The following is a 25,376-nucleotide window of genomic DNA, read 5'->3' as shown; positions in this document are numbered from 1 at the left end:
AGAAATCGTACGATACCGTCAGGCACCGGTCAGGATTAGCCGAAATTTAATACTTAGTGCTGGATATTATTATATACTCTAAAAAGCCAACTTCTCCACCGAGTACGCAGGAACCTTTTTGCTTATTTCGATGGGCTGGACCAGTTCCAAACCATTGTGGCTCGTCATCAGCAACAACAGGTCCACCTCGGATAGTTTGTCGGCGTCGGCCTTCTTTTTCTTTTTCTTGTGGCCCCGGGCGGGTTTGGGGGGGTTGGCCGCCATCAACACTTGATTAGTCAAAGTCAAGTTGAATGAGTTCTGGACGAGGGCGTCGATCTTGCCGGCGATAAACTCATTGAGCGTTTCGACGGTGGTCTCGTTCCAGTTAAACAAACCACCGACGTCGACAAGTGACTCGATGAGATAAAGCAGGTTCTTGTTTCTTGGCACCTTGAACAACCGCACGAGGAGGTTGTCCAAGTTAATCTGGTCGGGGAACTCGACCACCAAACCTTTAAAGGTGGTGGTGATTTGCCCCATGGAGAACTCGGTGCATAGACGATTTATCAAGTCGACAAACACCTCGTCATCGACCTCGTTATTGACTTGGATGAGAAGCTCACGCACGGTGAGATTAGGGCAAGTGTTGATCGCTTGTCTCAACAACGTGAAGTTGCCCAGAGCGTAGAATAATTGGAGCAACCCGTTAGTAAACTCAACGGGGAATACCGGCAGCGTCAATAAATACATTAAGGTGTGCTCAGGGAAGAAGTCAGCGTCCACAAAGTCGACCTGTTCGTCTTCTTTTTGACGCAACACAAGGTTCACCACCTTCTGGATGAATCTCACATCGACAACTCTATCGGTCTCTTCATCCATCTCCTGGAACGTGTACTCCTTTTTGGTCTTGGGAGCCTTCGTCTTCGAGATCAGCTGCTTGATCAGTTCCCAAGACTCGTTTTTCATGTAAGGGATGAGCACCCGCTCCCACTTGTACACATCCTTGGCTTCGGCGCACTGGCGAAGGGTTTTGAATACTTCGTCTAGCTCCAGGCCAGCTTCCCCAGACCGTTCGGCGAACTCCTCGGTCAAGATGGGCATGACGCCAGCGAACTTATCCTGATTCGGCTTGATGATAGCTTTACCCAAACACTCAGTTAACCGGTTGGTGCCAAGATCCACGGAAATGAGATTGACGTCGACGTTATTATCCTTAGGTTTGAGGTTAAGATAGACAGCGACGGTCTTCCCCAATCTCCCCGAGCTCTTAATGGGCACCACTCGCTTCACGACCACCTCGTCATTATTGGCGTGAGATCTGGACAGTTTGCACACGTACGAATCCAACAACGCGCCGTAGGTGAAGTTGACAATGTAGATAGTCGTCCCCGACGAAAGCACGAGTCTGTCGCTGCAAGGGGCGTGGATGGCGGAGCTCGCCCCCTCCTGAAGTAAAGGCTCCACTGATATGGACTTTTCGGAGTCGAACTTGGCAATGGAAATCTTGTCGATGCATTTGTCGGTCTCGTTGAGTTGGTAGATGTAGCCGTTGTTGTAAGCCCACCGGAAGTCGTGCTCGGTTTGTATGCTCTTAGTTTCCACCTCGTAGACTTGGTTATTGGTGATGGCGACTAGCTGGTAGGTCACCATCGACTTCGATTTGTAGATCAACAACACGAGTTTCTGGTTTTGCCAAGTTAAAAACTCACAGAATGCAAGGGTACCGCTATTTTTCATTCGCATCTTGGTATCTTTCGTCACCTTGTCGTTTTCTAATCCGAACCGTTCGATGGAGCCGTTCACGTACACCACCGTGATCTCGCTATCATCGAACTTCACTTCCTTCACCTGGGAAGTCAAGTCGGTTTCTATGGGAGCCGCCAGCGTGGGGTCCGCCTCGTTGTGAGTGAGCACCAACAACTTCGCCTTGTCCCCAGTGTGGATACCCACGGCAAACCGCTTGACATTGTCCACCACCAGGGTGTCCATGGCATCAACCACGGTTTTCGGCGAGAGTGGATACAGCCACACCAACTTGGGCGACGGCTTGATGAGGTAAGATGCAATGATCGACTTGGATATCCCCAAGTCTATGACCAGCGAGTCTGGTGATATGAGGGGCAGGACCACCGCTCTCTCCTCCAATGACACCTTGGCCACCCGTGGAAGTGTGGCCACCGGGTACGAATCACTTAAGCGAGAGTGGGTCATGGCGTGCGATGACTTGACACTGGTGCGATGACTTGACCCTCAACGAGCGCGATGCGAAAAAGTGAGGTGCCAAAAATCGAACCCTGAGGTTTACAATTTGAGTTACAAGAGTCACAAATTGAACAAAAAATCATATGATAATGTGAATTCAGCCGTAGTTAGACAAGTGGCCCCAGATCGTATTAATCGTAATTTATAAGGTGTCACTAAATTTTGCAACCAGCACCTCTCAGTGTATATGCTAGTACCAATTCATAAATCTGTATCTGGCTTAGAAGCTCAGATCAACGCTACATTTAAATTTACTAATTTATCCGTTATCCCAGTCTATAAATCTATAATACAATAAAGAAAATCAATGTGACACAACAAGTTTAAGCTTCTTGCAAGAACTCTTCGTTGGCGTAGTGGTAGTCGTTGACGACCACCTTGAACTCATCGGTTTCAGGGTTGTACGAGTCGATGTGGAACGACAGCAAGTCGTCAACAACGATGTCGGCACCGGCAGCTCTGACCTTCTCAGGGTCGTAGGTGGAGCAGATACCGACGATGAAGGCGCCCGCACCCTTACCGGCCGCGATGCCGGCGGGGGCATCTTCAAACACCACAACCTTGTGGTGGCCAGCTTCGTAACCAAGAGTGTCTCTGGCGTTCTGGTAGCCCATGGGGTGGGGCTTACCCTTAGTGACCTTTTCGGCGGTGATAAACACGTCAGGCTTTTCGATGGTCAAAAGCTTCAACCACTTGGTGGCCAAAGGCAAGGTACCCGAGGTGACGATGGCCCATCTTTGCTTACCGTTTTCAGTGGCGTTTCTCGACAAGTTGTCGAACTCCTTGACGAGCTCGACGGCACCGGGGATGGGCTTGGCGTACTGGCCGAACGAGTCGGGAATCGAACCCTCCCACTCGGTCACTTGTTCCACTTCGGCGTCTTCAGGAGACCACTTGGCGATGACATCGAAAGTTCTGCACCCGTGCGAGGTTCTGATGATTTCTTCAGGGTTGACGTGGGGTCTGGTCTTGCCAAAGTCTCTCCAGAATTCAGAGATGGCCCCGGTCGAGTTGACGAGGGTCCCGTCGCAGTCGAACAAAGCGGCGTGAACGTAAAAGACGGCGGGTTGCTTGGAGATAGTCATGGTTGATTGGGTGAATTGATTGAATTGAAAGGCTTAAACAGGGGGATCTGGCTTGACTTATATATTATTGGGATTATCTCCGTTACGATTTGCACCCATCTCCCGGACTGCACACAGCCAGTATGCACTTATATGCAAGGCAGATATAAACCTCAAAGTACTCGTTTCTTCTGACATCATTCAACGGTTATGAACAGGCCGATACTTGGCAAAAAAAACCGGTAGGGTAAAAAAGCTTCTCCTCCCCGACGTTACAACGACCACGTTGCAGCCTCTACCTACTAACCTCTTCCACTATCATCATTTATTTCTTCTGATCGCGGGTGTCGCGGCTGGGATTTCTTAAGTTCACTTTAAAAAAAATCGGAAATCCCTATTGTAACCTGTGGGCATGTGCTTACGTGTTAAGGGATGAAGAGTTAGTAGGAGACAGATGTGTTATTCTGGTAAACACGTCGACTGTCGAGGCGAGAAGAGTTCCACGGCTACATTAAAAATGATGTCATGCTACATCCGTGCTTATTAGGTTGACGTACAATACGTCATCGACGCCGCCAACAATGTTTTATACTTGTTGGGTGAGAGCATGTGGCCACTGTGGTGACCGGTCATGGTCATCTACGACTGATATCGGCTCCGCTGGGCACCGCTGGGGTTGTCTCGGGATATGGTGGTGACAGAAAAAAGCAATTCAGGGGGATCAATTTGACGTCAAACAGTGTTTGACTTAAAAACTAACAAATACTCACATTGTTTAACGGAACCGGAGTCATAGTGTATAAAAAATAATCACATTCCGATAGCGTGTGATTGAAAAAGCAACACGCAACCGATTTGTCTAACTTTCTAAATTAGATAGGGATACAATTAGATTTGATTTACATATCGCCGCCTACGACACAACACGTTCTACATTCAAAAAATTTTGGCACCGTAGCGGTTCGAGTTCTCCTCGTAATTTGTTCAATGCGGGCAATTATAATGTCGGGCCAGGGGCACTCTTTCGCACTGTCGCCACTTCACGCCGAAGTCGCGTTTTCGCCGATGAGTATCGGCCTTCAGTAATCCCGCCACGTTTCTTTTTCTGGTGATGTTCGACCACCCGTGGACCACAAAGGGGATCTCGCTCCCTGAAACATAAGTTCATAACCAAGTCCTCACTAACCCATCGTGCTTTCTCAAGGTAATTCGCGAAGCGAATACGTCAATTGGTAGCGAAGGTGAAAGTGTGGCTTTAGTTCAACCATGATTTCGAGTAATTCGTTGTAACCAACTACCCGTCGGTGAGTGCTTGGTGTGTGAAGTCGCATTGATTTCGCCACCGAGATATCAGGGATGCGCCCACGAACCCGGAACTGCGATGCCGCCATCACAACCCCCATCTGCGCTGGGCGGATCCCACAGCCCGAGCCTCACGTCCGCGGATGTTCCAGACACATCCCTGACCCTCTTCGTGATATCAGATGGCGATAGCGATGGAGATAGCGATGACCGCCTCCAGCATAATGACGATGACGACGTCGAGATTGTCAGCGTCAAAGATCAGTCGGCCTCTCTCCTTGCCAATCCCGAAGCACCAGCTGCCCGTACCCTGGCAAAGCATTTGGCCGAAGTGGAATGTCCAATCTGTTTCGATTCAGTAACAACGGCTACCGTTACTCTGTGCGGCCACATCTTCTGTCTTGATTGTATTTACCAAAGTGTGCTGAGTTCAAGCGCACGAGGGCAGGCTCGCCAAGGCAAGGGTTTGTGTCCACTATGTCGAAAGAATGTTATCTTTAAAGATACAATAGTTTTGCGAATGAGAAAGCAAACCGCCGGCTTAACGGATGCCCCCAAGTTGCCCACACTCAAGCGATCCGCGGATATCGAGATTGGTGGACCTTCTAAACGATAGAGCTGGACTCTACATAGCCTAACTAGCTTAACATGCCACGTTAAATTACTCGTAACTACCCTATCTAAAGGTATAAGCCTTCCAAGTTTTCTTCCACCTTGTTCTTCAACACACGTTCCTTCGCTTGTTTGAAATCATCCATTTTGACCTGCATTCTTCTTTCACGCAAAGCCAACAAACCCGCCTCGGTACACATGGCCTTAATGTCAGCACCAGATAAGTCGTCCTTCAGGGTGACTAACTCATCCAAATTGACGTCCTCTGCCAAGTTCATCTTCGAGGTGTGGATTGTCAAAATCTTTTTCTTGGTGCCGGCGTCGGGGTTTTCAAACAAGATCTTTCTATCGATTCTACCCGGTCTGATGAGTGCCGGGTCTAACAGCTCGATCTTATTAGTAGCCATGATGACTTTAATGTCACCTCGATCGTCAAACCCATCAAGCTGGTTAAGCAACTCCAACATCGTTCGCTGAATTTCACGCTGCCCACCAGAACTAGATTCGTATCTCTTAGTACCAATGGCATCGATTTCATCGATAAAAACAATGGAGGGGGCGTGTTCAGCAGCAATCTGGAAAATTTGCCGACACAAACGGGGACCATCACCTAAGTACTTTTGAATAAGTTCCGACCCCACCATTCGGAGGAACGTGGCCGAGGTCTGGTTGGCAACTGCCTTTGCGAGTAAAGTCTTACCCGTACCTGGTGCCCCATATAAAATCACCCCCTTGGGAGGTTTGATACCCATTTCCTCATAGAGTTCAGGATGTGTAAGTGGTAATTCGACAGCTTCTTTGATTTCTTGGATTTGAGATTCCAACCCACCGATGTCGGCATACAGCTCAGTGGGCGATTTGTCAAGCTTCATTACTGAAACCATGGGATCGGCATCGTCTTGCAACACACCGACAATGGACACAGTCTTGTGATGCAACACCACCGAGCACCCAGGCTCGAGGAGACCCTTGTCAACGAACGAAAGAATGTTCACGTAATACTCGGATCCTGCCGTCAGTGACACAATGGCATGGTCATCATCAATGATCTCTTCAAGAGTGCCAATGGTCATGGGGTAACCACGCAATTCATCAACCTTCTCGCGTTCCTCAGCTTGTCTTGCTTCGGTGGGGCGGAAAGCTTCCTGATTAGTGACAAACTCCTCTTCTAACAATAAATGGTCCTTGATTCTTTCGAGTTTCAAAAGCTTAAGTTTGCATCTGGTGTTGGGGTACACAGCAGGAAGCTTGACAGCGGTGTCGGGACCCTTTCTGCGCTTCTTGCCAAACTTCGATTCCACGGGTGGTTCATATTTCGGCTTTTCCTTTTTCTTGTCATCCTTCTTTCGTCCCAATTTGTCGTTGCCCGACAATCCCAGTGGACCTTGCCCCATAATGTGTAACCGTCTTAGCGGAGCTTTTTTTCGATTTTGCCACCTGGTCACGTGAACGAGCAGAAGTGGAATAGTATAGAATTACACACACTAGGGTACTGGGAATAATGAGTGGAGTCTTGAATTATATGGTGTTGCAAGTTCATTCGCTGGCAACTAAAGCTATATAATTTTGTAATCGACAAGCAATCTTTTCGAACCTGGCATTTTCAATAGAGTGTGAGCTTAGGCGCAGCTGTGAAGATTACAATTGTATACTTCTAGGCCACCAAACAAAGGATTTAGTTGACGACTACAATCCTGTTTGGCCTATACCTTTAAGGTTGGCAGCTAGTATAGGAAGTTAGTATATTTTGATAAACTTCGCGCATCGAAATTCCTTAGGGTGCCTTGAGGGCCATGTCGCTAAAGGATAAGAAGTTTCTGTCCATACAACCTCCCCGACGAAGTTTCACAAACGGGGGGGTGGTTCCTCGAAATAATTTGACGTCTCCTACCAAGATTACACCTGAAGATCCTCGAAAACTGAAAGACGTACCAATAGACGAACTCAATCACAAGGAATCGTCGGCATTGTTTGCGAAATCGCAAGCTCTCAATCGCCAAGTGGAAGCCTCCAATCGGGATGTGCAAATTCGTGAGCAATTCAAAAAGGAGAAACCAATCAAATCCCGAGTTCATAATGGTATTGCAACGAAAGCTAAGTCTTCCAGCAAACGTGCGAACCGCAACGCCAAAGAGCAGGCTCTTCCGGCGATTCACGATATGTCTGGTTTAGAGGTTGACAGACTGGCCATCGAGTCTTTGTACGCCTATGAGATGAAATCGCTACAGTACAAAGGTCAGATGATAAAGTCGACTTTCATAAAACATTGGTTTGTTATCTCAAAGACAGCACCTATATTATATTTTGCTACTATGGATAGGGCGATCTCTCCATATATATTCCACCGTGAGCGTGATGTTGCTCAAATCCTCTTCGGTGAGAATGAAGTGATAATCGTATTAAAAGATCGTGAGGAGGAAGACAAGTATGTGCTTTTAACTCACAATCTGAACGACACACATATGAGAGAAGCTTTCAAAAACCTGAGTACTTGGGCAAGCGTTGCTGACACCGAAAATATCGTTTTAAAAGATACTATCGATTATCTCAAAGCGCAATGCTCCAACGAACGCAAAATGACTTCAGATCATCCGACTAGAAGATCTGCACGCCTTGTCATACTTGATGAAGTTAACAGATCAGATTTCGTGCTCAAGAAGCAGGCACGTCAGAAACCCGCCACTTTTAAGCCCCCTTTGCTGTACTCATTTCAAGCTAATGATCCCGTCAGTATTGATGTTGGCGAAGATCCAGAAAAGCGTGGAAAGAATATCTGCGTAACCCAACAGGATTTCAACACTTTATACAACAACGAGTGGGTTAATGACATTATTATTGACTTCTTCGTTAGTTATGAGATAGCCGAAGCGCAGCGTCAAGGTAAGTTAGGTGGCGGGTCCATCTATTCTTTCAACTCATACTTTTACACAAAGCTAATCCAGAAACCTGACGGTGGCGGCTCTGCTCCCTTTTATAACAACGTTAAGCGGTGGCTTAAGCGGATGGATAAGGAATTCATGACGTATGATCTGATTGTAATACCAATCAACGAACTGAGTCATTGGTATGTTTGCGTTGTTCGTGGATTACCTCTGCTTTTGGCCAGAGCCAAAGGAGTTGCATTGCAGGAGTCTAACGAGAGATCACTGTTCGAAACGCCCTCGGAATCTCCGTTGAATGTTGGGAAGGCAGAGGTATTCGTACTCGATTCTCTCAACCAACGACATTCAACGATACTGATACCTCTCAAAAGACTCATTATTGATTATTGCGAGGATGTTCACAATGTAACTGTGCAAAAGCTGTGGATTTACATGAAGAATGCGAGTGTACCGAAACAAAGCAACTTCAATGATTGCGGTATACATGTCATATTCAACATCCGAGCCTGGCTTAATAAAACAGATGATGTTGAAAGTTACTGGCGACTGGGGAAGCGAGGTGAGGTCGCCAAAATTTTTGGATATGAGGAGCAGAAAAACATGCGTGGTCAATTGGTTGATGCACTTTTGAAGTTGCATCGTGCAGAATACGGGGAACAGCATGAAGTTGATGGAGATGAAGTTGAACAAAATGGTGCGGATCTGGACATAGAGGAGATTGTTGTTGAGGTGGCAAGAACGCCTATCATTTCCGTTGACGGTGAGCAGTCTTCAGAACCCACCGATCTGATCGATGCAAACGAAGGGAGCAATGCTGTTGCAGCCTCCCCCGAACTTTCAGGAAATGTAACACCAGCCAACGAAAACTGTGGTCAACAAGAAGAAACGACATCCCTCACGAACAAACGTACCACGGATGAGGATGTCAGTACATCGACTGAGCCGCACCAAATCGTTAAGGCCAGCGTGCAAACCCCTATATCATCACAGACGTACCCTTCTGACCCTATCGAGCCTCCCACTGATGACCCTAAGTCTGTTCAAATCGAAGAGAGCGATGTTCGTTTCACGTCGCAAGAGTCGATCGAAATTGATCCAATTGACTGCTCACCAACAACTCAATCCCAATCACGTCAACGTGAAACGATTAGTATTCAACATGTTGTTGACGTTGATCATGAGTCTTCACCAGAGCCTCCAGAAGTTGTTCGAGATCTGGCCATGGTGGAAGGGTTATCTACAAATCCACGAAAGCGACGTGTTTCGGCAAGTCCCAAAGATGATGATGTCATAACTGTTGCAGAAGAGTCCGCTAATTCGCTAAATGTTGTGCAACATTCACAAACGAAAACTGCTTCTCAAAGCTCAACATCAGCGCTTGATCGGGCCGAGATCTCTTCAACACCTGATGACGTGGCCAAGGTAGACAAGCCAATTGAGACAAGGTCAAGCGGAATTGAAGAGACTCCAAATCGAAAGGACTCCCACAGAGCTTCCCCCGAGGGTTTGCCTCGTAGAAATCAAATTGACTCCTTGGGTGCATCCAACAAATTTCCTCAAACTTCGTCGATTGTGACTCAGCGACTTCGCCCACGCCATCAAACGTGTATAATTGTGGACGATGATGATGATGATGTTGATATCAATACCGAGAGTGATGTTGATACACATAGCGTGTCTGATATCAATACCAGTGTTACCCAACTTGCACTTAGTCATAAAACTGCTGATGACGATGAGGTCGTCGAGGTTGAGGAACCCAGGAAACGACAGAGACGAACCTAGCTTTCTCCGCATATTATTGGAGGTTTTGCATTTGTTGTCATTCTTGCTTGACAACGCCAACTTCATTTATTATCATATATTGAAGAGCATTGCGTAAATCATACAGTTGCATAGACTATACACAGTTCTCCAGCCAGGGTTTCCATACATGAACCGGAAGCTTGAGATGAATAAATTGACCTGTAGACAAGCAAATCAGGACACGGATGTAATACATTCTTCCCATATAACACAGCTGGAAGTTTGGTACGAGTGTAAAACGATCACAGGCCTTTTCCAGTCTATAGGGGTATCCCTTTAACTGCATCGAATCCAAATCAAGATCAACTAAAATCAGCTTAGACCAGCCTTCATTAGTTTTGTTCCAAGGAAGTTTGTTGATGTGGCGGTGCGTCAATTGCTTGCCATTACTTAGACGCAGTGTGAAATTCGGTATGCTTAGGTGATTTTCTTTTGTTTGGATGTTGCAAATACCCTTCAAATCATCCACGAGCGACTTTTCGACTGCAAAATTCTCCCGTCCTAATTTCTTGAATACATTGTATAATTCAGTGGAAAGACGCTTGGTATCATCAACAATCTGTTCAAGTTCCTTGATATCTGTGTACGCAGAAGCTCTCTCATCCTTTTGATTTTTGACCTGATTGTTGACAAAGTCATGGTGGAACTCAAAAGGAATTGGATGTTTATCCAGTTGATATGTGACCACAACGAAGTCCATGAATATTTGGGAAATATCGGGAATCTTTGTGGACTTCAGATCTATGGTTCCCTTAGAAAACGAAAAATCCAAGGGGATTGTCAATTTCCAAGATTTACTAGGTCGAGAATGTTGACGAAATTTCTCTGGTGCAATGTAGTCAAGCTTGTAAGTAGTCTTGGTTGACTTCAAGCTGAACATGCCCAAAAACTTCTCAATACCGAAATTTTTGCGTCGTGCTAACCTCACAACCTCATAATATTGTCTCTTGTCTGTTTCAAACAGCTGCTTGCGATCCTTTCGCGTGGTTTCGTACAGTTGTCGATGTTTTTGTGCTTCTAGTTCCAATTGTTTGAAATCATCAGCAATAATCAATTCGAGCTTTTGCTTCCCCTCTTTAATATGCTCTGCTGTACGGCTGTGGAGATTCTCCAACATCAGCTTATTGAACGCTGCCATCGCCATATCGGTGGTTTCATTTAACGGTTCGGACCGCTGTACAATCCGAATATGTTTCGTGCATTCTTGAAGGATAATGTACTCGTCACCCTTAGTGTTGACAATCAGTGGGAGTCGAAAGTTCTTGATCCATTCTTCGTCGACCTTGTAAAAGCTCTTTCGTCCAATAAATCTTGCCATCACCCCGTATGAGATATCAGTACCTGCGAAACTGAAGTCTCTAATTGCGTTGACATCGCCTACCTTTTGCAGTCCCTTCAATGTTGGAGGTACTTCAACATGACCATTCATACTGTGGGGACAGGTCAGATCAAGTAATGTTTCTGGAATTCTGAAAGTGAAAAAACGCTTGTAAGTTCTTCCTGGCAATACGTGGTCGTCTGTAAAGGATAAATACGTTTTATCAACAGGATCTTGAAGATCAGGACAACTGTAGGGGTTTGCGTACTCTGTGGCTAATCTGTTTATATGAGCCGGGTTTGATGATGCTGAAAAGTCGAACATTTGAAGGAAATTCTTCACAGGCTTTCCATTCATTTTGATCGTACCTTCAAACAATAAGTAAAACATGTCGAATGGAATTGGTTTTGCCGATAAGTTTTCGATCAAGGCGTATCCATGCAAAAAGTCCCCCCTGTTATGTTCAAAAATGTTAGTATCCAACGGTACTGGGGGGACACCAATCTCCCCGACATTACTGGTAAAATGGACGGTGATTTTGGTTGCTTTTGCAACCGAGTTGTCAGTATCCTTTAAGTTTTTAAGCTCATGAATGTTATCCATTACTGTATTTTGCCATTGTACAGTAGTTTCATCAGCGAGAATCTGGTCAACAGCATCACTAGTCAGCACCCTCCGAGATCCGACGGGGGAGAATAACGAAGGTGCCGAACTAGAGCGTTCGGAGGGTGCATTGATGGAGTTTGATCTCGAGTATATCGGTGGTTGGCTGCAGTTATCGTTATCAACGGTTACCAGCTTGTAAATGGAGTTATACATGTGATAGCTTGGTAAGATAGAACAGACATCATTTGACGTAGGTGTATAACGTGAATCGCCATCTGGATTACTGGGAGCTTCCAACAGCATAGCACAGATGGTGGTATTCAAGACAATTTGTGCTTACGCCGTTACCGGCAAATATATATGTAGAATACTGCGGACTGCATGACTCACCGAGATTTTCGCAAGCCGTATGGGGCAACGGTTCACATTTCAATTTGTCAAGGGAAAACCACAAGACAACAAAAGACGTGTTGAACTTTGCAAGATGGCAAGTGCCATAAATTTAGATTACCTTCTAGTAGAATCGAGAATTAAAGTGAGTTAGTTTTTGCGATCTCGAGTACGTGGAACATCATAGAAGTTGAATCTCAAGCTGCATCACAAAGTCTCGGTTGTATATACAGCAATCCCCTCAAAGGAGATAAGGCTTACGTAAAGATCCCCGCTAGTACACCAAATAACGTACAATTTTGCACTTGCAAATTGCTGTCTGTACAGTGTTTTGGTATGATCACGTACTGTGTGGCACCGACCAGTTAATTATAAATTCAAAAAGAATATAGGAGTACACGACTTCATAATTATATTTGTGATTAACGCCCACAATTGATATATCGTTTGGCATTGGCACCCCTTGTGCAATTAGTAAGCAACCCTACCATTTTGAACCTCAATGATAACGGATGGAAATGTGGGGACTGGAGCTTCTGATTGATCAAGATAAAAGCGTACTGTAAGGATATGCAGTCTTATATCCCCGTAACCCGAGGCTTACATGACTTAGTGAGGGTCGCAACCAGAATCTGAACTATAAACCTCAAATTACACTCGTCTTAGAGGGCTCAACAAGGGACAGACGGGCTAGATCGTCCATTCGTAGAAAAATAATTGTGAAAAAAGTTTCTCCCGAGCGTGAGTCGAACACGCGACCTTGAGATGACAAATTCCATTACAGTCTCACGCTCTACCAGCTAAGCTATCGAGAGTAGTTATGAGCGTTTGCTCAAAACCGCTACACGTTGATGTCGGTTACGGTTTGTTTCAGCGCTAAATCATTACCACTTATTCGGCAAGCACGATCAGTGATTCCGAAGCTTTTCGAACAATGTGCACATATACTTTCAGCATTCAAAGTGTTCAACTATTTGATTTCTTCCAATTTTATAAAATATTTACAAAATCGCAGGTTTTCCGTAAGTGTTGAAGATTTTTGTTCATCTCTCAAAACTTTACTGATGCAATTTTTATTACCACCTTGGTGCTGGCGACTTTGATGCTTACACGGTAACCAGTTACACGGTATCCAGTTTGAAGTCTTATCGACTTCTATTCACTCACTCGGGAAGTACCTGCATATGGTTAATTATCGTCGCGAACAGATCGTGACAATAAGGAGATTGGGGTGTGACTGATTAAGCCGAGACTACAATGGAAGCAGGATCAATCACCGTGGATACTGCAAGTCCTCCGAAGGTAGACCCGGGTAAATTGACAAAGACCTCGGCTAACTCTATGTCGGCTCAGGCCTACGAGATACCTCCAGAATTGCCACCACGCTCGTCCTACATGGTGAGCGAATTTCCAAAACAAAACGGAGTAACTTCCCCCGTGAACCTGACAAGAACGCTGATTTTGAAGCCTTTAGCCTATCTGGTTGATGATCCAGTATCCAAGATATGTGTTGTCCGTCAGACCGAGTTGTATGGCCTGCCTCAAATGAATGAGTCTAGCGATTTATTCTCGGTTTCTCAACTGAACATCGACAGGCTCAAGCAACGAATCGGCGCTGTTGACACCAGTGAGGGGGAAGCTCTTAACAGAGAGTACTGGAAGGCGGTGTTAGACGACCGTAACAACGAATTCATCCGAGACGGCCATATTGATGAATTGGAACAGCGTCTAATTGAGGGGATCCCCGATAATTTAAGAGCTTTGGTTTATCTCAAAACGCTACAGGTAAGGTATAATATCAACCACAAAGACACCTATGACACCTTATTGAAACGTGCTAAGCAGCTGCGCAGTGGCCGTACGATTTCGGAAAATGGTGGTTACATTGACCGCCTTGATTTGGACCAGAATTTGAAAGATATCTTACGGATTTTCATTTACTATACCAATGAAGTCGTTGGTGCAGCACAAAGAGTGGAACTGGCAAACGTGGATGTTAATATCAATGATGACGTACTTGCCCCGCTGACGATTCAGGATATTCAACCCCCTAACTATTTCGTTATTCACATTTGCAAAGTACTTGCACAAATTCCCAACTTGGACGATGAGGAGTTGTTATACTTGCTTTTGAAATTCAACAAGTTGTTTGTCAATCTTATCAAGGATGAGTTCTTTTACAAGATAAATCGATCCATGGAAGAGTTACTTCCTCAAATTTTCAAACATATCGCCAAGAATGGTATAAATTTGGTGGTCTTGTACAAAAAGCTATTGTACAACTTTTTCACTGATCAATTCGGGGACTCTCTGCAATTGACTCTCAAGTTGCTTGATTTCTTTGTGTATCAAGGGTTTGACTTCTTATTAAGAGTGGTCATCTGGTGTTTCCAACAGAATCAAGATAAGATTCTTGATTTAGAAGGAGACTCGCTCTACGAGCTTTTGAATCTGCATGCTTTCTGGAACACCATGACCGAAGACTCATTGTATGAAGTATTGCAGACAAACCCTAAAGTGATCAAGTACGAAAATGAGTTCCATTTGATTTACGCGAACTCATTCAATAACAAGAACAACGAGCTCACAAACCTACGTGAAGTGAACGATGATTTGATCATTAAGGTTAATGAGTTACGCCAACAACTAGCTCTGCTCAAAACTACGCATGAGGAAATCTTACAGCAGAATGCCCAATTCAAAGATCAGCTCACACAAGAGGTGGACCAACGGAAAGCGCTTGATAAGAAGCGCAGCGAATTGCAAAGTAGATATGAGCACTTGTCGATGAAGGAGAATGTCACCAACACAAAGAAAGCGAACGAAGAATTTGCGGCTCGTAATGAGGAATTGGTGAAGCAAATTGAGGAATTGAAGAAGAGTATTGCCACTAAAAAGGCAAAGTTAGGAAGAGCGTAATTAGTGTATAAAATACCATAATGTTCGAATGGGCTCACACCGTGGCTACTAGTAGATCCGCCGATTATCTCTGCAGGCTTGGATACTTCATTAGCGTTAAATGTAGCACCTTACGATTGCTTTTCCGCACTTAGATCAGAAACTTCGCAGTCAGGCCAGGAAATCGATCACCCCACATGGATCAAGAACCATTAGACACACACACCGGAATTGGCATTGTTGGTGCAGGGCTAGTTGGGTGCCTTGCCGCTCTTGCATTTGCTAAGAAGGGGTATGTGGTGTCGCTCTTCGATATGAGGGCAGACCCCCGAACTTTGGACCGCTCACAAAAGAATCTAAGGAGTATCAATTTGGCAGTGAGTGATCGCGGGATAAGGGCATTGAAAAGTGTCGACGAAGAAATGGCGTCGCGGGTGTTGGAACACATCATCCCCATGAAAGGGAGAATGATCCACGATCGAGATGGCGGTTGTGAGCTGCAAGTGTACGGCTTATTCGGTGAATGCATTAATTCAATTGACCGCGCCTACTTGAACGAGTGTTTATTACAAGAAGTCAGACAGGCTGATGTCCGAGTGTTTTTTGACCACAAGCTCAAGCTGGTTCGAAATCTAGATCTGCTTCCAATGTTAACATTTAGCACCCTTGGAGGTGAGGAAAAAACCTTTGAATTTGATTACGCCATTGGCGCTGATGGGGCATTTTCCCAATTCAGATACCAAATGCAGAGACTGATGAGAATGCTGTTTTCACAGCAGTTCATCGACATGCAATACCTTGAATTGTATATTCCTCCCAAGCCCCAAGCGACCTGTGAAGCAGATAAGGTCGAGATCAGAGATCACATCCACCTGTCAGGAACTCCTGGTGATCACGACGAGTTAAGCGGTCAATTTCAAATGGATCCAGGTCATTTGCACATTTGGCCGCGACATGATTACATGTTGATCGCATTGCCTAACAAGGACGGCTCTTTTACGTCCACTTTTTTTTCTCCTTGGAAAGTGATTGAAAGCTTCAAAACGGATGACGAGTTTGTTGCATTCTTTTGGGCCAACTTCCCTGATGCCACCAAATTAATGGGTGAAGAACATTTGCGCTCAGCCTACCATGAAAATCCTCGTGGTCTGCTTATGCAGGTAGACTGTTTTCCTTATAACAATCATAGGGCCATCATCATCGGCGATGCCGCTCATGCGATGGTGCCATTTTATGGTCAAGGGATGAACTGTGGGTTCGAAGATGTTCGAGTGTTGATGGAGACTATCCAACAATGCCTGGGTGATATTCAAGACGCATTTGCCAAATTTTCAGAGAGCAGAAGAGACGACCTTGTTGCCATCTGTCAATTGGCCATGGATAACTACACAGAGATGCTGTCAAAGGTAGTCTCTCCACTTTATCTTATGCGCAAAAAGTTCGATTACTTCCTTGGAAAATACGGCCATTACGTGGGGGTGTCTTGGTTGCCGCTTTACACCATGGTGTCATTCAGACATGACATCCCTTATTCTCAAGCAATTTCAACTGAGCGCCGCCAACAACGTATATTGAGAGGTGTTCAAACTGCTTGCTTTGCAGGATTTTTTGGATACGGCGTTCTTAGAGCTCTCGAGTACTGGAATCGGCGATAATACCTCATTACATAGCATCTTACAAAATAAGAGCCCCTGGCGTTTACGTTCCCCGGACTTTAGTTAATTTCTCCAAGGCTGCGAATGACTGCTCCGCATCGCACCGAAGAAAAAAATTAAATTTTCAGAGGTCAAGAGTTCACCAATTGCCACCGCCTGATCTTCGTTGGGGAAGTGCATGTACATAGTTGACGGTGGGCAATGATTTCAAGAAATATTTTGGTCAGCGGAAAGTTTGCTCGGGTCGGTGTGCGGTCGCTTCACGCTGCCGCCCCCTTGATGAACGGGCAGCAATCCCCGCTCAAAGTCTTTCTCGACACTTTCAAGAAGGAAGTAAAGGCTTCGAATGAGTTGAAGGAAAACATCAAGGCGTTGCAGGATGAATCTGGGAGAATGGCCGAGTCTGAAGCGTTCAAGCGGGCTAAGGAAGCTTACGACCGGTCACAGAAGGGTGCTTCTGCAGTTGGGAAGGTGGCGATCAAGACCGCAGAAACCGTTGGTGATGTCGCCGTGAAAGCTTGGGATTCCCCCGTCGGTAAAGGTGTTAGAACCACCGTTCGTGTCACTGCCGATGCTGCCGATAAAGCTTTTGAACCCGTTAGACAAACCCAAGTTTACAAGGATGTGTCGGAAGTTATTGATGACGGCTCTGTCACTCAATACGGTGGTTACTTGACAAAGGAGAAGCGCCGGGAGCTCAGAGATGCTTACCTCAAAAAGAAAATTGCTGAAGGTTGGAAAGGTCCCGTCAGAGAAAACGAAGATGCTGGCGGTGCCCTCGTTGCCACGGAACACAAGCCCACTGGCCCCACCATGGGCGAAAAGTGGGAAGACTTCAAGCTCAAAACGCCGGTTGGTAAGGGTGTTCTGTACTTGCAAGAAAAGTGGGAGGAATCAGACAATGGCTTGATTTCATTGGTCAGAACTATTATCGAAAAGGTTACCGGCTTTTTCTCAGAAACCGAACAAGCCAAGGTTGTGAAGCAGTTCAAGTTGATGGACCCGTCTTTCCGTTTGCTCGATTTCCAGAAGTCTTTGGTGAACTTCATCGTTCCCGAATTGGTTGAAGCCTACTTGAAAAATGACGAAGCTGTCCTTAAGGAATGGTTCTCGGAAGCTCCTTTCAACGTGTGGCAAGCCAATAACAAACAATTCGTTGAGCAGGGATTGTTTTCGGACTCCAAGATCCAAGACATCAGAGGTATTGACATTGTCACTTGCAAAATGTTGCAACCTAACGATACTCCCGTAATTGTGGTGTCTTGTCGCGCTCAAGAAATCCACTTGTACCGTAAGAAGTCTGGTGAAATTGCTGCAGGTACTCCTGACAACATCCAAATGTCTACTTATGCTATGGTATTCACTAGAATTCCCGAAGAATTCGACAATAAGGCTACTGAGGGTTGGAAGGTGATTGAATTTGCTCGGGGTGGTTCGAGACCTTTCCACTAAGGGCACTGTAACTGTATATATTAATGAGGAATAGACAAAAGGTTAGGCGAAGTCACTATAATCCCACCCATCCCCGGATCACTTCCGCCACGCCATTGATACTTGCAAAGATAACCATGACCGTACCGAATACCAGAAAACTCAAAGAGCTCATGGAGGCTGCTCTTGGATCAGTAGTCAATAGGTGCGCTGTGGATATGGCACCACAATTGATCCCCATGCTTACCCCTCTAGTGGCATAGTCATCTTTTGGCACGCGGAGAAAATTAAGCAAATAGTCTCCAATCAACACACCACAAATGCCCAGCAAAATCGTGCACACTGCCATTAAAGGCACTGATCCCCCAAGTGCTAACACCAAAGGAGTACCAAGAGCCAAGGTGACACTGCGACCAACAAACCCTAATGATCTTTCGGCGTCAATACCAATGTTATAACAAATTAAGGGGTAAAGGAAAAAGGTAAGGGTGGAAGTCACTAGAAGTGGCGGCATGATATAGAAGAAGTTGCTCACAAAATCCTTACGATGGGTGGACATCGGAAGGGACAAAGCCACAATAGATACATCCATCAATGAGCTAAGGAAATCACCACAACCAGGCCATTGCGGGGTGGCGGTGAAATCGTCCTTAGGCATGGTATCCTCTTTACCACCATTCAACATGACCTTTCCTGAAAACAAGTTTGTGTAGTTTTTTCCAGTTTTGTAATAGCGCAAGTCGTCAAGAAACCCCTTCGGTTTGTGATGAAATATTAATGATCCAATAAAGCACACAAACAATATAATTCCAGTCGAGACAATGATTGGATGTGCAAATCTTTTTAACACCGGCCATTTTTGAGGGATGAGTAATGCAATATAAAAAGCGATCACTGTGATTGCTAAGTGGTATGGCAAAAGTACGTGAATGCTAGCAACATAATAGAATGGTAGGGCTATCACAAAAAGTAACCCATAAATAAGCCAATCAAGATACGTCGAAACCCAGACAGCGGTTTTCTTCGCATCATCATCCAAATGATCCATCATGTTAACTTCATCGCCTTGTTCAGATACCCGCTCAGCAATCTCGCCCTCAGATTGTACATCAGAGGCCCGGCGTACACTCAACTGATTCAATTCAATTTCAAAGGTGCTATTTTGTTCACCATTGGATACCAAACTCGAGTTTGGTTGGAAAATCGACCCCTGGCCTGCGTAAGCGGGCTCCGGAAATGTGACCGTTGATGTAACTGAAGGAGTTCTGAAAGGATCTGCTGAAACCGAAACTTGTTGCTCATAATCTGGCTCGACAGGATTATCCTTGCTATCGATCGTAGTAATGTCAATGTTCATGTTGGACTTAGTCGAGTTCAAGTCCTCGTCCTCATCACCCTTATCAATGGACCTGCTCATGAAATTGCGAGTGATCCACCGTAAACCCATCACAAAATAAGCATCAAATACAAATGTAAATATAAGGCCAACCACAAACACAGCCGCAATCTTTAAACACTCAATAATGGAAATATGATCCAGCAATGGCAAGATGACGAAGCTGGGAATGAAGAAGACATTGATCCATTTGAGTGTAAAACCCATCAGTGGCCTTACCAAATACAAATACCATGTAAGGATCAGCCCTGAAACCTTTCTGATTGGATCTTGAATCTTTCCTTGTGGAAGATTGGATAAACCCAGAAGAGCGGTTAGCCAAACAAGATTGATCAACATTCCCAATACCGAAGCAGGAAACTTGACGTTGGCAACATTTACCAACAACTCATTAAGCCCATAGAGAACGCAAAGGATTGTTAGGATGCCAATTGGGATAGCCACATAATTCAATAACAATCTTTTACGACTGTACCACAAGCCGAACACGGAACCCTTAATCACTGATTCGATCTTCATTTGAATCCAATGACAACTCTTATTGATGAAATAGGGTCGGCCAGCAGGACAATTGTCTATAATGATTCACCGTGGTGTCGGCGCCCTGCATCGGTTTTTGCGATCGGAGCCGCATTTCGGAGTTTTTTTTGGAGTGCGGGGCAGCGAGTGACTTTATCTGAAGATAACGAAAGTATACTTCCGCGAGTGATACTAGCCCGGATGAAATGTGGGGATCTCGGCGCCGAGGTGAATTATTAGTTCAACTTTCTTTTCAAGATCTCACTTCATGTACGTATCATTTGATTTGAGTCCATGCTGATTAGATCGAATTGTCATAGCAGCCATCTTTGGCGATTTCATCGTAATTACTTGAGTTCCGAAAGCATCACGATCAAAAATGTACACGCAACACCTTTTGAATCAATGATGGGTATGATATATGCAAATCGGACTCCTCGTTGATTGTGAAGGTTCGACAAAAACTCTACTCGTTAGTATCGGCGGGAACTAAATATGGAACGCAAGTCCAATATCACGTATCTCAAGTAGTAAACTACTTACATCGCAATTGAGAGATCCGGTGTTTTGAATATCATAAACAAGACGGTGGTGCACCACACGAATTGAAGGAGATCAGGGTATCAAGGCAATATTAATAAACGTGGCCCCAGTCGCGTTGAGTTCAACCCAAATCTTGCCAATTTGCCAATCAAATAATTTCGTATTGTACTATGCAACACATATCAACTTAAGTTGAACAAATGTAAGAAATCTCTTTCATTTCTGTACATCCTTATACATTCTAAGACTTTTGTGGAGCACAGGCACTTTCAGAAATCATCGACGCACAGACCCAGACAATGTAATAAGAAGTTAAAGCTACGAAAAAAGATGTGGCTTCCAGAAAGCGTTTTGATATCTTCATTGTTCGTCGATTCGTTCTATGTTTATTATTAAATGCAAATTTTCATCAAGAAAACTCCTCTATTGGTTCTTACCTTCAATCAACTCCTTGAATTCTTCCTTAGCGTATCTCAATCCACAGTAACCGCAGGTAGCAGCCTTGGGCTGGTCCAAGTTGATGAACACCTTGGGGTGGCCTTGGAGAGTGGAGCCCCGGTTACCGTCGCACACGGCGATGTTTTCACCATGGCCCAAGTAACGGATAGGCTGCTGAGCAATGAGATCAATAGCAGCGTAGGGTTGGGGTTGCTCCGCAAGATCTCTTTGAACAAACCGAACGGGGTGCTTCGAAATGACATCGATTCTCGCTTCTTGCAGAGCGGACCAAATGTCAGCACGATTAGGAGCCTGCTTGGCGTTGACGTTGGTTTCCAACTGAGCCTTGGTCAACCCAGTGGACGCGGCAGTGGAGTTGGTTCTCCGGGCAATGACTCTGCCGGTGGATCTGACGGTTCTGGAAATCATGATGATAGAAGTGATTTTTCCAATGCCTATTATTGGTTAGTGCGACCGCGCGCTACCAAGTCTATCGACCTCAAAGTTGATGTACTACACGTAAATTCTAGCAAGCCTCCACAGCGGTATTTCAAAGTAGCCTACCTCAACGTATCGCATACATAAGCATTGGATGGAGACGCGTGAGATTATTTTCCTTCACTGTTAAATTAATAAAAAAAAACAAATAGACTTAAATGCACCCACACATAACTAAAACATAAGATGTCTCATTCACCGGCTTCTTAGGCACCGCTCGTAATAATTCAAACACAAACATAGCAAACATGTGGAAGGTGCTTACAAAAGCACGCACTTCTTCTTAGCAGACGAAGGCTTGCTGACCTTCTTCAAAGAAGCTCTGGTGGCAGCCTCGAAAACTTCTCTCACACCTTGACCGGTTCTGGCCGAACATTCCAAGTAGTCGGCAGCACCAATCTTTTGAGCAACAGCTTGACCTTCGGAGGTCGAAACAGGTTGCTGTTGTTGTTGTCTCAAAGCTTCGATGGTGTTGGGGTCGTTTCTGAGATCAGCCTTGCACCCAACAAGAATGATGGGCACGCCTTGGCAGAAATGAAGGACTTCGGAGATCCACTTTTCCAAGACGTTGTCCAAAGAGTCCGGCGAGTCGATCGAGAAACAGATCAAGATCACGTTGGAATCGGGGTAAGAAAGAGGACGTAATCTGTCGTAATCTTCTTGACCAGCGGTATCCCAAAGGGTCAATTCAACCTTACGGCCATCGACTTCAACTTCAGCAACGTAGTTTTCGAAAACGGTGGGAACGTAGACTTCAGGGAAAGTACCCTTGGAGAAGACGATCAACAAACACGTCTTACCACAGGCACCATCACCAACAATCACAAGCTTTCTACGAACATCAGCAGGAGGGGGCACCACTAGCATGTTAGTATTTTTGTTGAAGTGTAAATCATTTGTTGTTGCTTCATTCATCTGTAATTCCCATACTCGCAGGTCAGCGAAGCGCGCGTGTTATTTAGGATCACATCAAGGAACCCCTCGTGTAAAACAAAGGTTGTGTAAGCTTGCTCTTCGAAAATCGAGGTTTTAACTCATCTCGATGACTTTGAAAACGGTCCAAAGGTTTAGATGACGAGGTGAAGACTTCCACAAGACGATCTGTATGATGTCAAGCCCCTCGCCACCCAACTGATCTCGAATCAAAATAAGGTCCACAAGGAATCAGATAGGCGTAATCATAGGAATAAATGAACGCCTGGAGAACGGGGACAACAAATCTGTAGCAGGATACTTCACATCGTGATGAATCCCAAAAGTTTACTTACTTTTTAACAACTCACGAGGAAATAGAGTGTAGTTTTTTTGCTCGTTGTCGAGGATTAAAAACTGCGAGGGACCCGCGGGTCGTGTGCATGAGAAAACTCGAAAGAGAAAAGGGAATGTTGGGAGCGAGCCCCCGAGACCCGTCCACAGTAGATTGAGGCGAAGTGTGGAGTGACCTACACAGCTTGATTAACGCGTCGATTTAAGGAAACTAAACTTGGTCAATACCATGGCCGGCCATTTCCCTTGGGTCTAGATCATTTTACTGCACGTCTCCTGCGATATGTCGTGTCAAAGGGCGACATATATACACAAGTCGTCGTCGCGACTGATTGAGAGGCTAACGTGCCAGCCAAGTCATGATGTGCTACAGCAAAGGGTAAATCCTGACCCTTGGCGTTCAGTGATCTCTAATATTGACAAACATGGCGTAACTATAGACGTGCCACGTAGCTGTGTTATTGTGCTAATGTGGATGTATTCGTGGCAATTTTTTTTAGGTCATGTAGTAGTACTCTACAACCCACGACGCGGTTCATGGCAGTGCTTTTTTTTTTTCATACGTGTGCTTTTGTCGCTCTAGCATCGAGGTTACAACACAAAAGCATACTCAGTATTATCCGAGGCACAGTTTGCGACCAGTCGTGAAGAGGATAGCAGCCCCGAAAGCCGTCCTTACACCGATCACCCCACCCTAACCAAGCGCGGGGCGTTTGGCGGGGCGTTTGGCGGGGCGAAGTTTTGTCGCACACAGCCAGCCGAGCATGACACTAAATACGCTGAACAGCCTTCTGAGCTGGCTGAGCAAACGGGCTTAGCCAATTTGGGGCGGCTGAATACTGCCACAAGTGATGCCACAGCGACAAATCCTGAAGTTTCTAGAAATATACCAGACCAATAGACTCATACCTTATTTCACTTTACGATCATTTATTCGCAAACATCCGAAATCTTTTACTTCAAACTTGGACACGTTTTTTCTAAGCGGAGTAGAGTGCTTAGGCTGAACATGTCATAATGCGTCAATGCCAGGGACATGCTGGCTTAAATCGCGAAGATGGATGAGATGTTTGGCGGGGTCAAAACATTTTTCTATATTTAACTTGGTGTCGGAAGAAACGACAGGTATTTTTCACCATGGTGGCTTTTATGGTCGGATGATTTCCCTCTCGTATCACAAAGCACGCCCAGTAGTGGTTATACCCCATTTGCCTGATCAGTTGAATGAATTGAGTTGACCTTAGCCATGATGAGTATTTTCGTATGTCCTTCAGACTACAAAAATGGGTGCTTATTATAGAATGATTCACATATATCAACTTCTGTGCATTGTGAAGCTGAGTATTGTTATGTTTCGGGTGGGAAAAATGTGAATTTTGCACCAACTGAACACACTAATACTCCTCCAGGGTAAATTTAATGTGGTGATAGAGATAATGTCTCCGTTTTTGATCAATGTCTTGATTTCTTATCAATTCATACCAGACGATCGCACGAGTCTTCGCGGTGATCGAAAAAAATTTGAGGTGAAAAATTCGAGCACACTATGGTGAGCAAACGGACTATCCCTTTTGGCGGCAAGTCGGGGATCTTGCCCAAACAACGGCCGGTGTTCAAACGGTTCCCCATTCGTCCTCCCACTGAAGCCGAGATCGCTGAGGAAGCGAAGCACGAGCAAGGTTATAAGGGCGTGCCTGTTCCCAAACGTCGAGGGTTTAAGTTCGAGGAACTGCCGCTGCTGAAGCCAGTTCTTACCGTCGAAGAACGTATCAAACGGTTTATTGACGACCGGGCTCCCACCAACGTGGACGAATCCAAGCTTTCCCAGGACGAGCTTTGGGCTTTGAAGCGAGATGAGATCCGCCGTCAACACTTGAAAGATGCTTACGTCAAAGAGGCCGAACGGTTGCAGAAGCTAGATCTGCGCAAAGAAAGATTGGCCAAGGAAAAAGCAGCGAAGGCTCAAGAAAACCAACATGTTGAAGACTCGCTGCTGGTGAACGTCAATTTGCCGACCATTTCTCAATACCTCAAAGGCCCCCTCATGAGACAACGTACTCCTGAGGAAAAGGAAATTTTACAACTGCAACGTACCTTAAACCGCAATGTTGATGAGCTTGCCGTCAAGGAAGCCAAGGCTACGTCCTTGTTGGATTTGTACCATGCTGCTGGTAACTTCATTACTACTGAGGAAGAATTGGCCAAGGCCATTGAGGAAAAGTTCTTCGTCGAAATTGACCACGAGAACCGGGTTTCCAACATCAAGACCGCCTTAAAGAAAGCTAAGTCCACCGGTAAGGGATCCATGGATGTCAACCACCAGTTGGTTACGGACGCTGCCATGGGTACCATTAATGGTCAACCCGGGCTTGATGAAATTAAGCTTGCTTTGAGTGGTGAAGGTGAACAGTTGAAGCGGACTGCTCAACTCAAGAACAACGAGACGAAGGCCCTTTAAACGATAACGACTTGTATATATTTAACATCAAACCTATTGCATTAAGAGAT

General features: G+C 45.3%; 13 protein-coding genes across 13 annotated transcripts; 6 read left to right on the top strand and 7 right to left on the bottom strand. All coding sequences in view use genetic code 12, as the record gives it.

Annotated features, from left to right (window-relative positions):
* Positions 1 to 78: 78 nt before the first annotated feature.
* UTP8 (Utp8p) lies at positions 79 to 2,193 on the bottom strand (the record flags this gene model as incomplete). Its single annotated transcript, XM_034156094.1, has 1 exon — positions 79 to 2,193. The coding sequence occupies one exon, from the start codon at positions 2,191 to 2,193 to the stop codon at positions 79 to 81; it is 2,115 nt and encodes a 704-aa protein (XP_034011595.1).
* A 374-nt stretch (positions 2,194 to 2,567) lies between these two features.
* RHR2 (glycerol-1-phosphatase) lies at positions 2,568 to 3,329 on the bottom strand (the record flags this gene model as incomplete). Its single annotated transcript, XM_034156093.1, has 1 exon — positions 2,568 to 3,329. One exon carries the CDS (start codon positions 3,327 to 3,329, stop codon positions 2,568 to 2,570), a length of 762 nt encoding a protein of 253 aa, XP_034011594.1.
* Positions 3,330 to 4,689: 1,360 nt separating this feature from the next.
* Positions 4,690 to 5,226, top strand: DIURU_003340 (SUMO-targeted ubiquitin ligase complex subunit; the record flags this gene model as incomplete). Its single annotated transcript, XM_034156092.1, has 1 exon — positions 4,690 to 5,226. The coding sequence occupies one exon, from the start codon at positions 4,690 to 4,692 to the stop codon at positions 5,224 to 5,226; it is 537 nt and encodes a 178-aa protein (XP_034011593.1).
* A 64-nt stretch (positions 5,227 to 5,290) lies between these two features.
* RPT2 (proteasome regulatory particle base subunit) lies at positions 5,291 to 6,616 on the bottom strand (the record flags this gene model as incomplete). The annotated part of the gene is made up of 1 exon (XM_034156090.1): positions 5,291 to 6,616. The coding sequence occupies one exon, from the start codon at positions 6,614 to 6,616 to the stop codon at positions 5,291 to 5,293; it is 1,326 nt and encodes a 441-aa protein (XP_034011592.1).
* A 399-nt stretch (positions 6,617 to 7,015) lies between these two features.
* On the top strand, positions 7,016 to 9,889 carry ULP3 (SUMO protease; the record flags this gene model as incomplete). The annotated part of the gene is made up of 1 exon (XM_034156089.1): positions 7,016 to 9,889. The coding sequence occupies one exon, from the start codon at positions 7,016 to 7,018 to the stop codon at positions 9,887 to 9,889; it is 2,874 nt and encodes a 957-aa protein (XP_034011591.1).
* Positions 9,890 to 10,004: 115 nt separating this feature from the next.
* BUL1 (Bul1p) lies at positions 10,005 to 12,137 on the bottom strand (the record flags this gene model as incomplete). The annotated part of the gene is made up of 1 exon (XM_034156088.1): positions 10,005 to 12,137. One exon carries the CDS (start codon positions 12,135 to 12,137, stop codon positions 10,005 to 10,007), a length of 2,133 nt encoding a protein of 710 aa, XP_034011590.1.
* A 1,344-nt stretch (positions 12,138 to 13,481) lies between these two features.
* DIURU_003336 (uncharacterized protein) lies at positions 13,482 to 15,143 on the top strand (the record flags this gene model as incomplete). The annotated part of the gene is made up of 1 exon (XM_034156087.1): positions 13,482 to 15,143. One exon carries the CDS (start codon positions 13,482 to 13,484, stop codon positions 15,141 to 15,143), a length of 1,662 nt encoding a protein of 553 aa, XP_034011589.1.
* Positions 15,144 to 15,319: 176 nt separating this feature from the next.
* BNA4 (kynurenine 3-monooxygenase) lies at positions 15,320 to 16,777 on the top strand (the record flags this gene model as incomplete). Its single annotated transcript, XM_034156086.1, has 1 exon — positions 15,320 to 16,777. The coding sequence occupies one exon, from the start codon at positions 15,320 to 15,322 to the stop codon at positions 16,775 to 16,777; it is 1,458 nt and encodes a 485-aa protein (XP_034011588.1).
* Positions 16,778 to 17,056: 279 nt separating this feature from the next.
* On the top strand, positions 17,057 to 18,229 carry TIM44 (protein translocase subunit; the record flags this gene model as incomplete). The annotated part of the gene is made up of 1 exon (XM_034156085.1): positions 17,057 to 18,229. One exon carries the CDS (start codon positions 17,057 to 17,059, stop codon positions 18,227 to 18,229), a length of 1,173 nt encoding a protein of 390 aa, XP_034011587.1.
* A 55-nt stretch (positions 18,230 to 18,284) lies between these two features.
* DIURU_003333 (uncharacterized protein) lies at positions 18,285 to 20,123 on the bottom strand (the record flags this gene model as incomplete). Its single annotated transcript, XM_034156084.1, has 1 exon — positions 18,285 to 20,123. One exon carries the CDS (start codon positions 20,121 to 20,123, stop codon positions 18,285 to 18,287), a length of 1,839 nt encoding a protein of 612 aa, XP_034011586.1.
* Positions 20,124 to 21,089: 966 nt separating this feature from the next.
* Positions 21,090 to 21,533, bottom strand: DIURU_003332 (uncharacterized protein; the record flags this gene model as incomplete). The annotated part of the gene is made up of 1 exon (XM_034156083.1): positions 21,090 to 21,533. The coding sequence occupies one exon, from the start codon at positions 21,531 to 21,533 to the stop codon at positions 21,090 to 21,092; it is 444 nt and encodes a 147-aa protein (XP_034011585.1).
* A 330-nt stretch (positions 21,534 to 21,863) lies between these two features.
* Positions 21,864 to 22,469, bottom strand: RHO1 (Rho family GTPase; the record flags this gene model as incomplete). Its single annotated transcript, XM_034156082.1, has 1 exon — positions 21,864 to 22,469. The coding sequence occupies one exon, from the start codon at positions 22,467 to 22,469 to the stop codon at positions 21,864 to 21,866; it is 606 nt and encodes a 201-aa protein (XP_034011584.1).
* A 1,945-nt stretch (positions 22,470 to 24,414) lies between these two features.
* DIURU_003330 (mitochondrial 37S ribosomal protein PET123) lies at positions 24,415 to 25,326 on the top strand (the record flags this gene model as incomplete). The annotated part of the gene is made up of 1 exon (XM_034156081.1): positions 24,415 to 25,326. The coding sequence occupies one exon, from the start codon at positions 24,415 to 24,417 to the stop codon at positions 25,324 to 25,326; it is 912 nt and encodes a 303-aa protein (XP_034011583.1).
* Positions 25,327 to 25,376: the final 50 nt, after the last annotated feature.

This window comes from Diutina rugosa (genome assembly GCF_008704595.1).
Source record: "Diutina rugosa strain CBS 613 chromosome Unknown scaffold1_size794362, whole genome shotgun sequence".
Lineage (NCBI taxonomy): Eukaryota > Fungi > Ascomycota > Pichiomycetes > Serinales > Debaryomycetaceae > Diutina > Diutina rugosa.
Note: the sequence above shows the minus strand (reverse complement) of the source record. Positions and strands in the feature narration are given on the sequence as shown.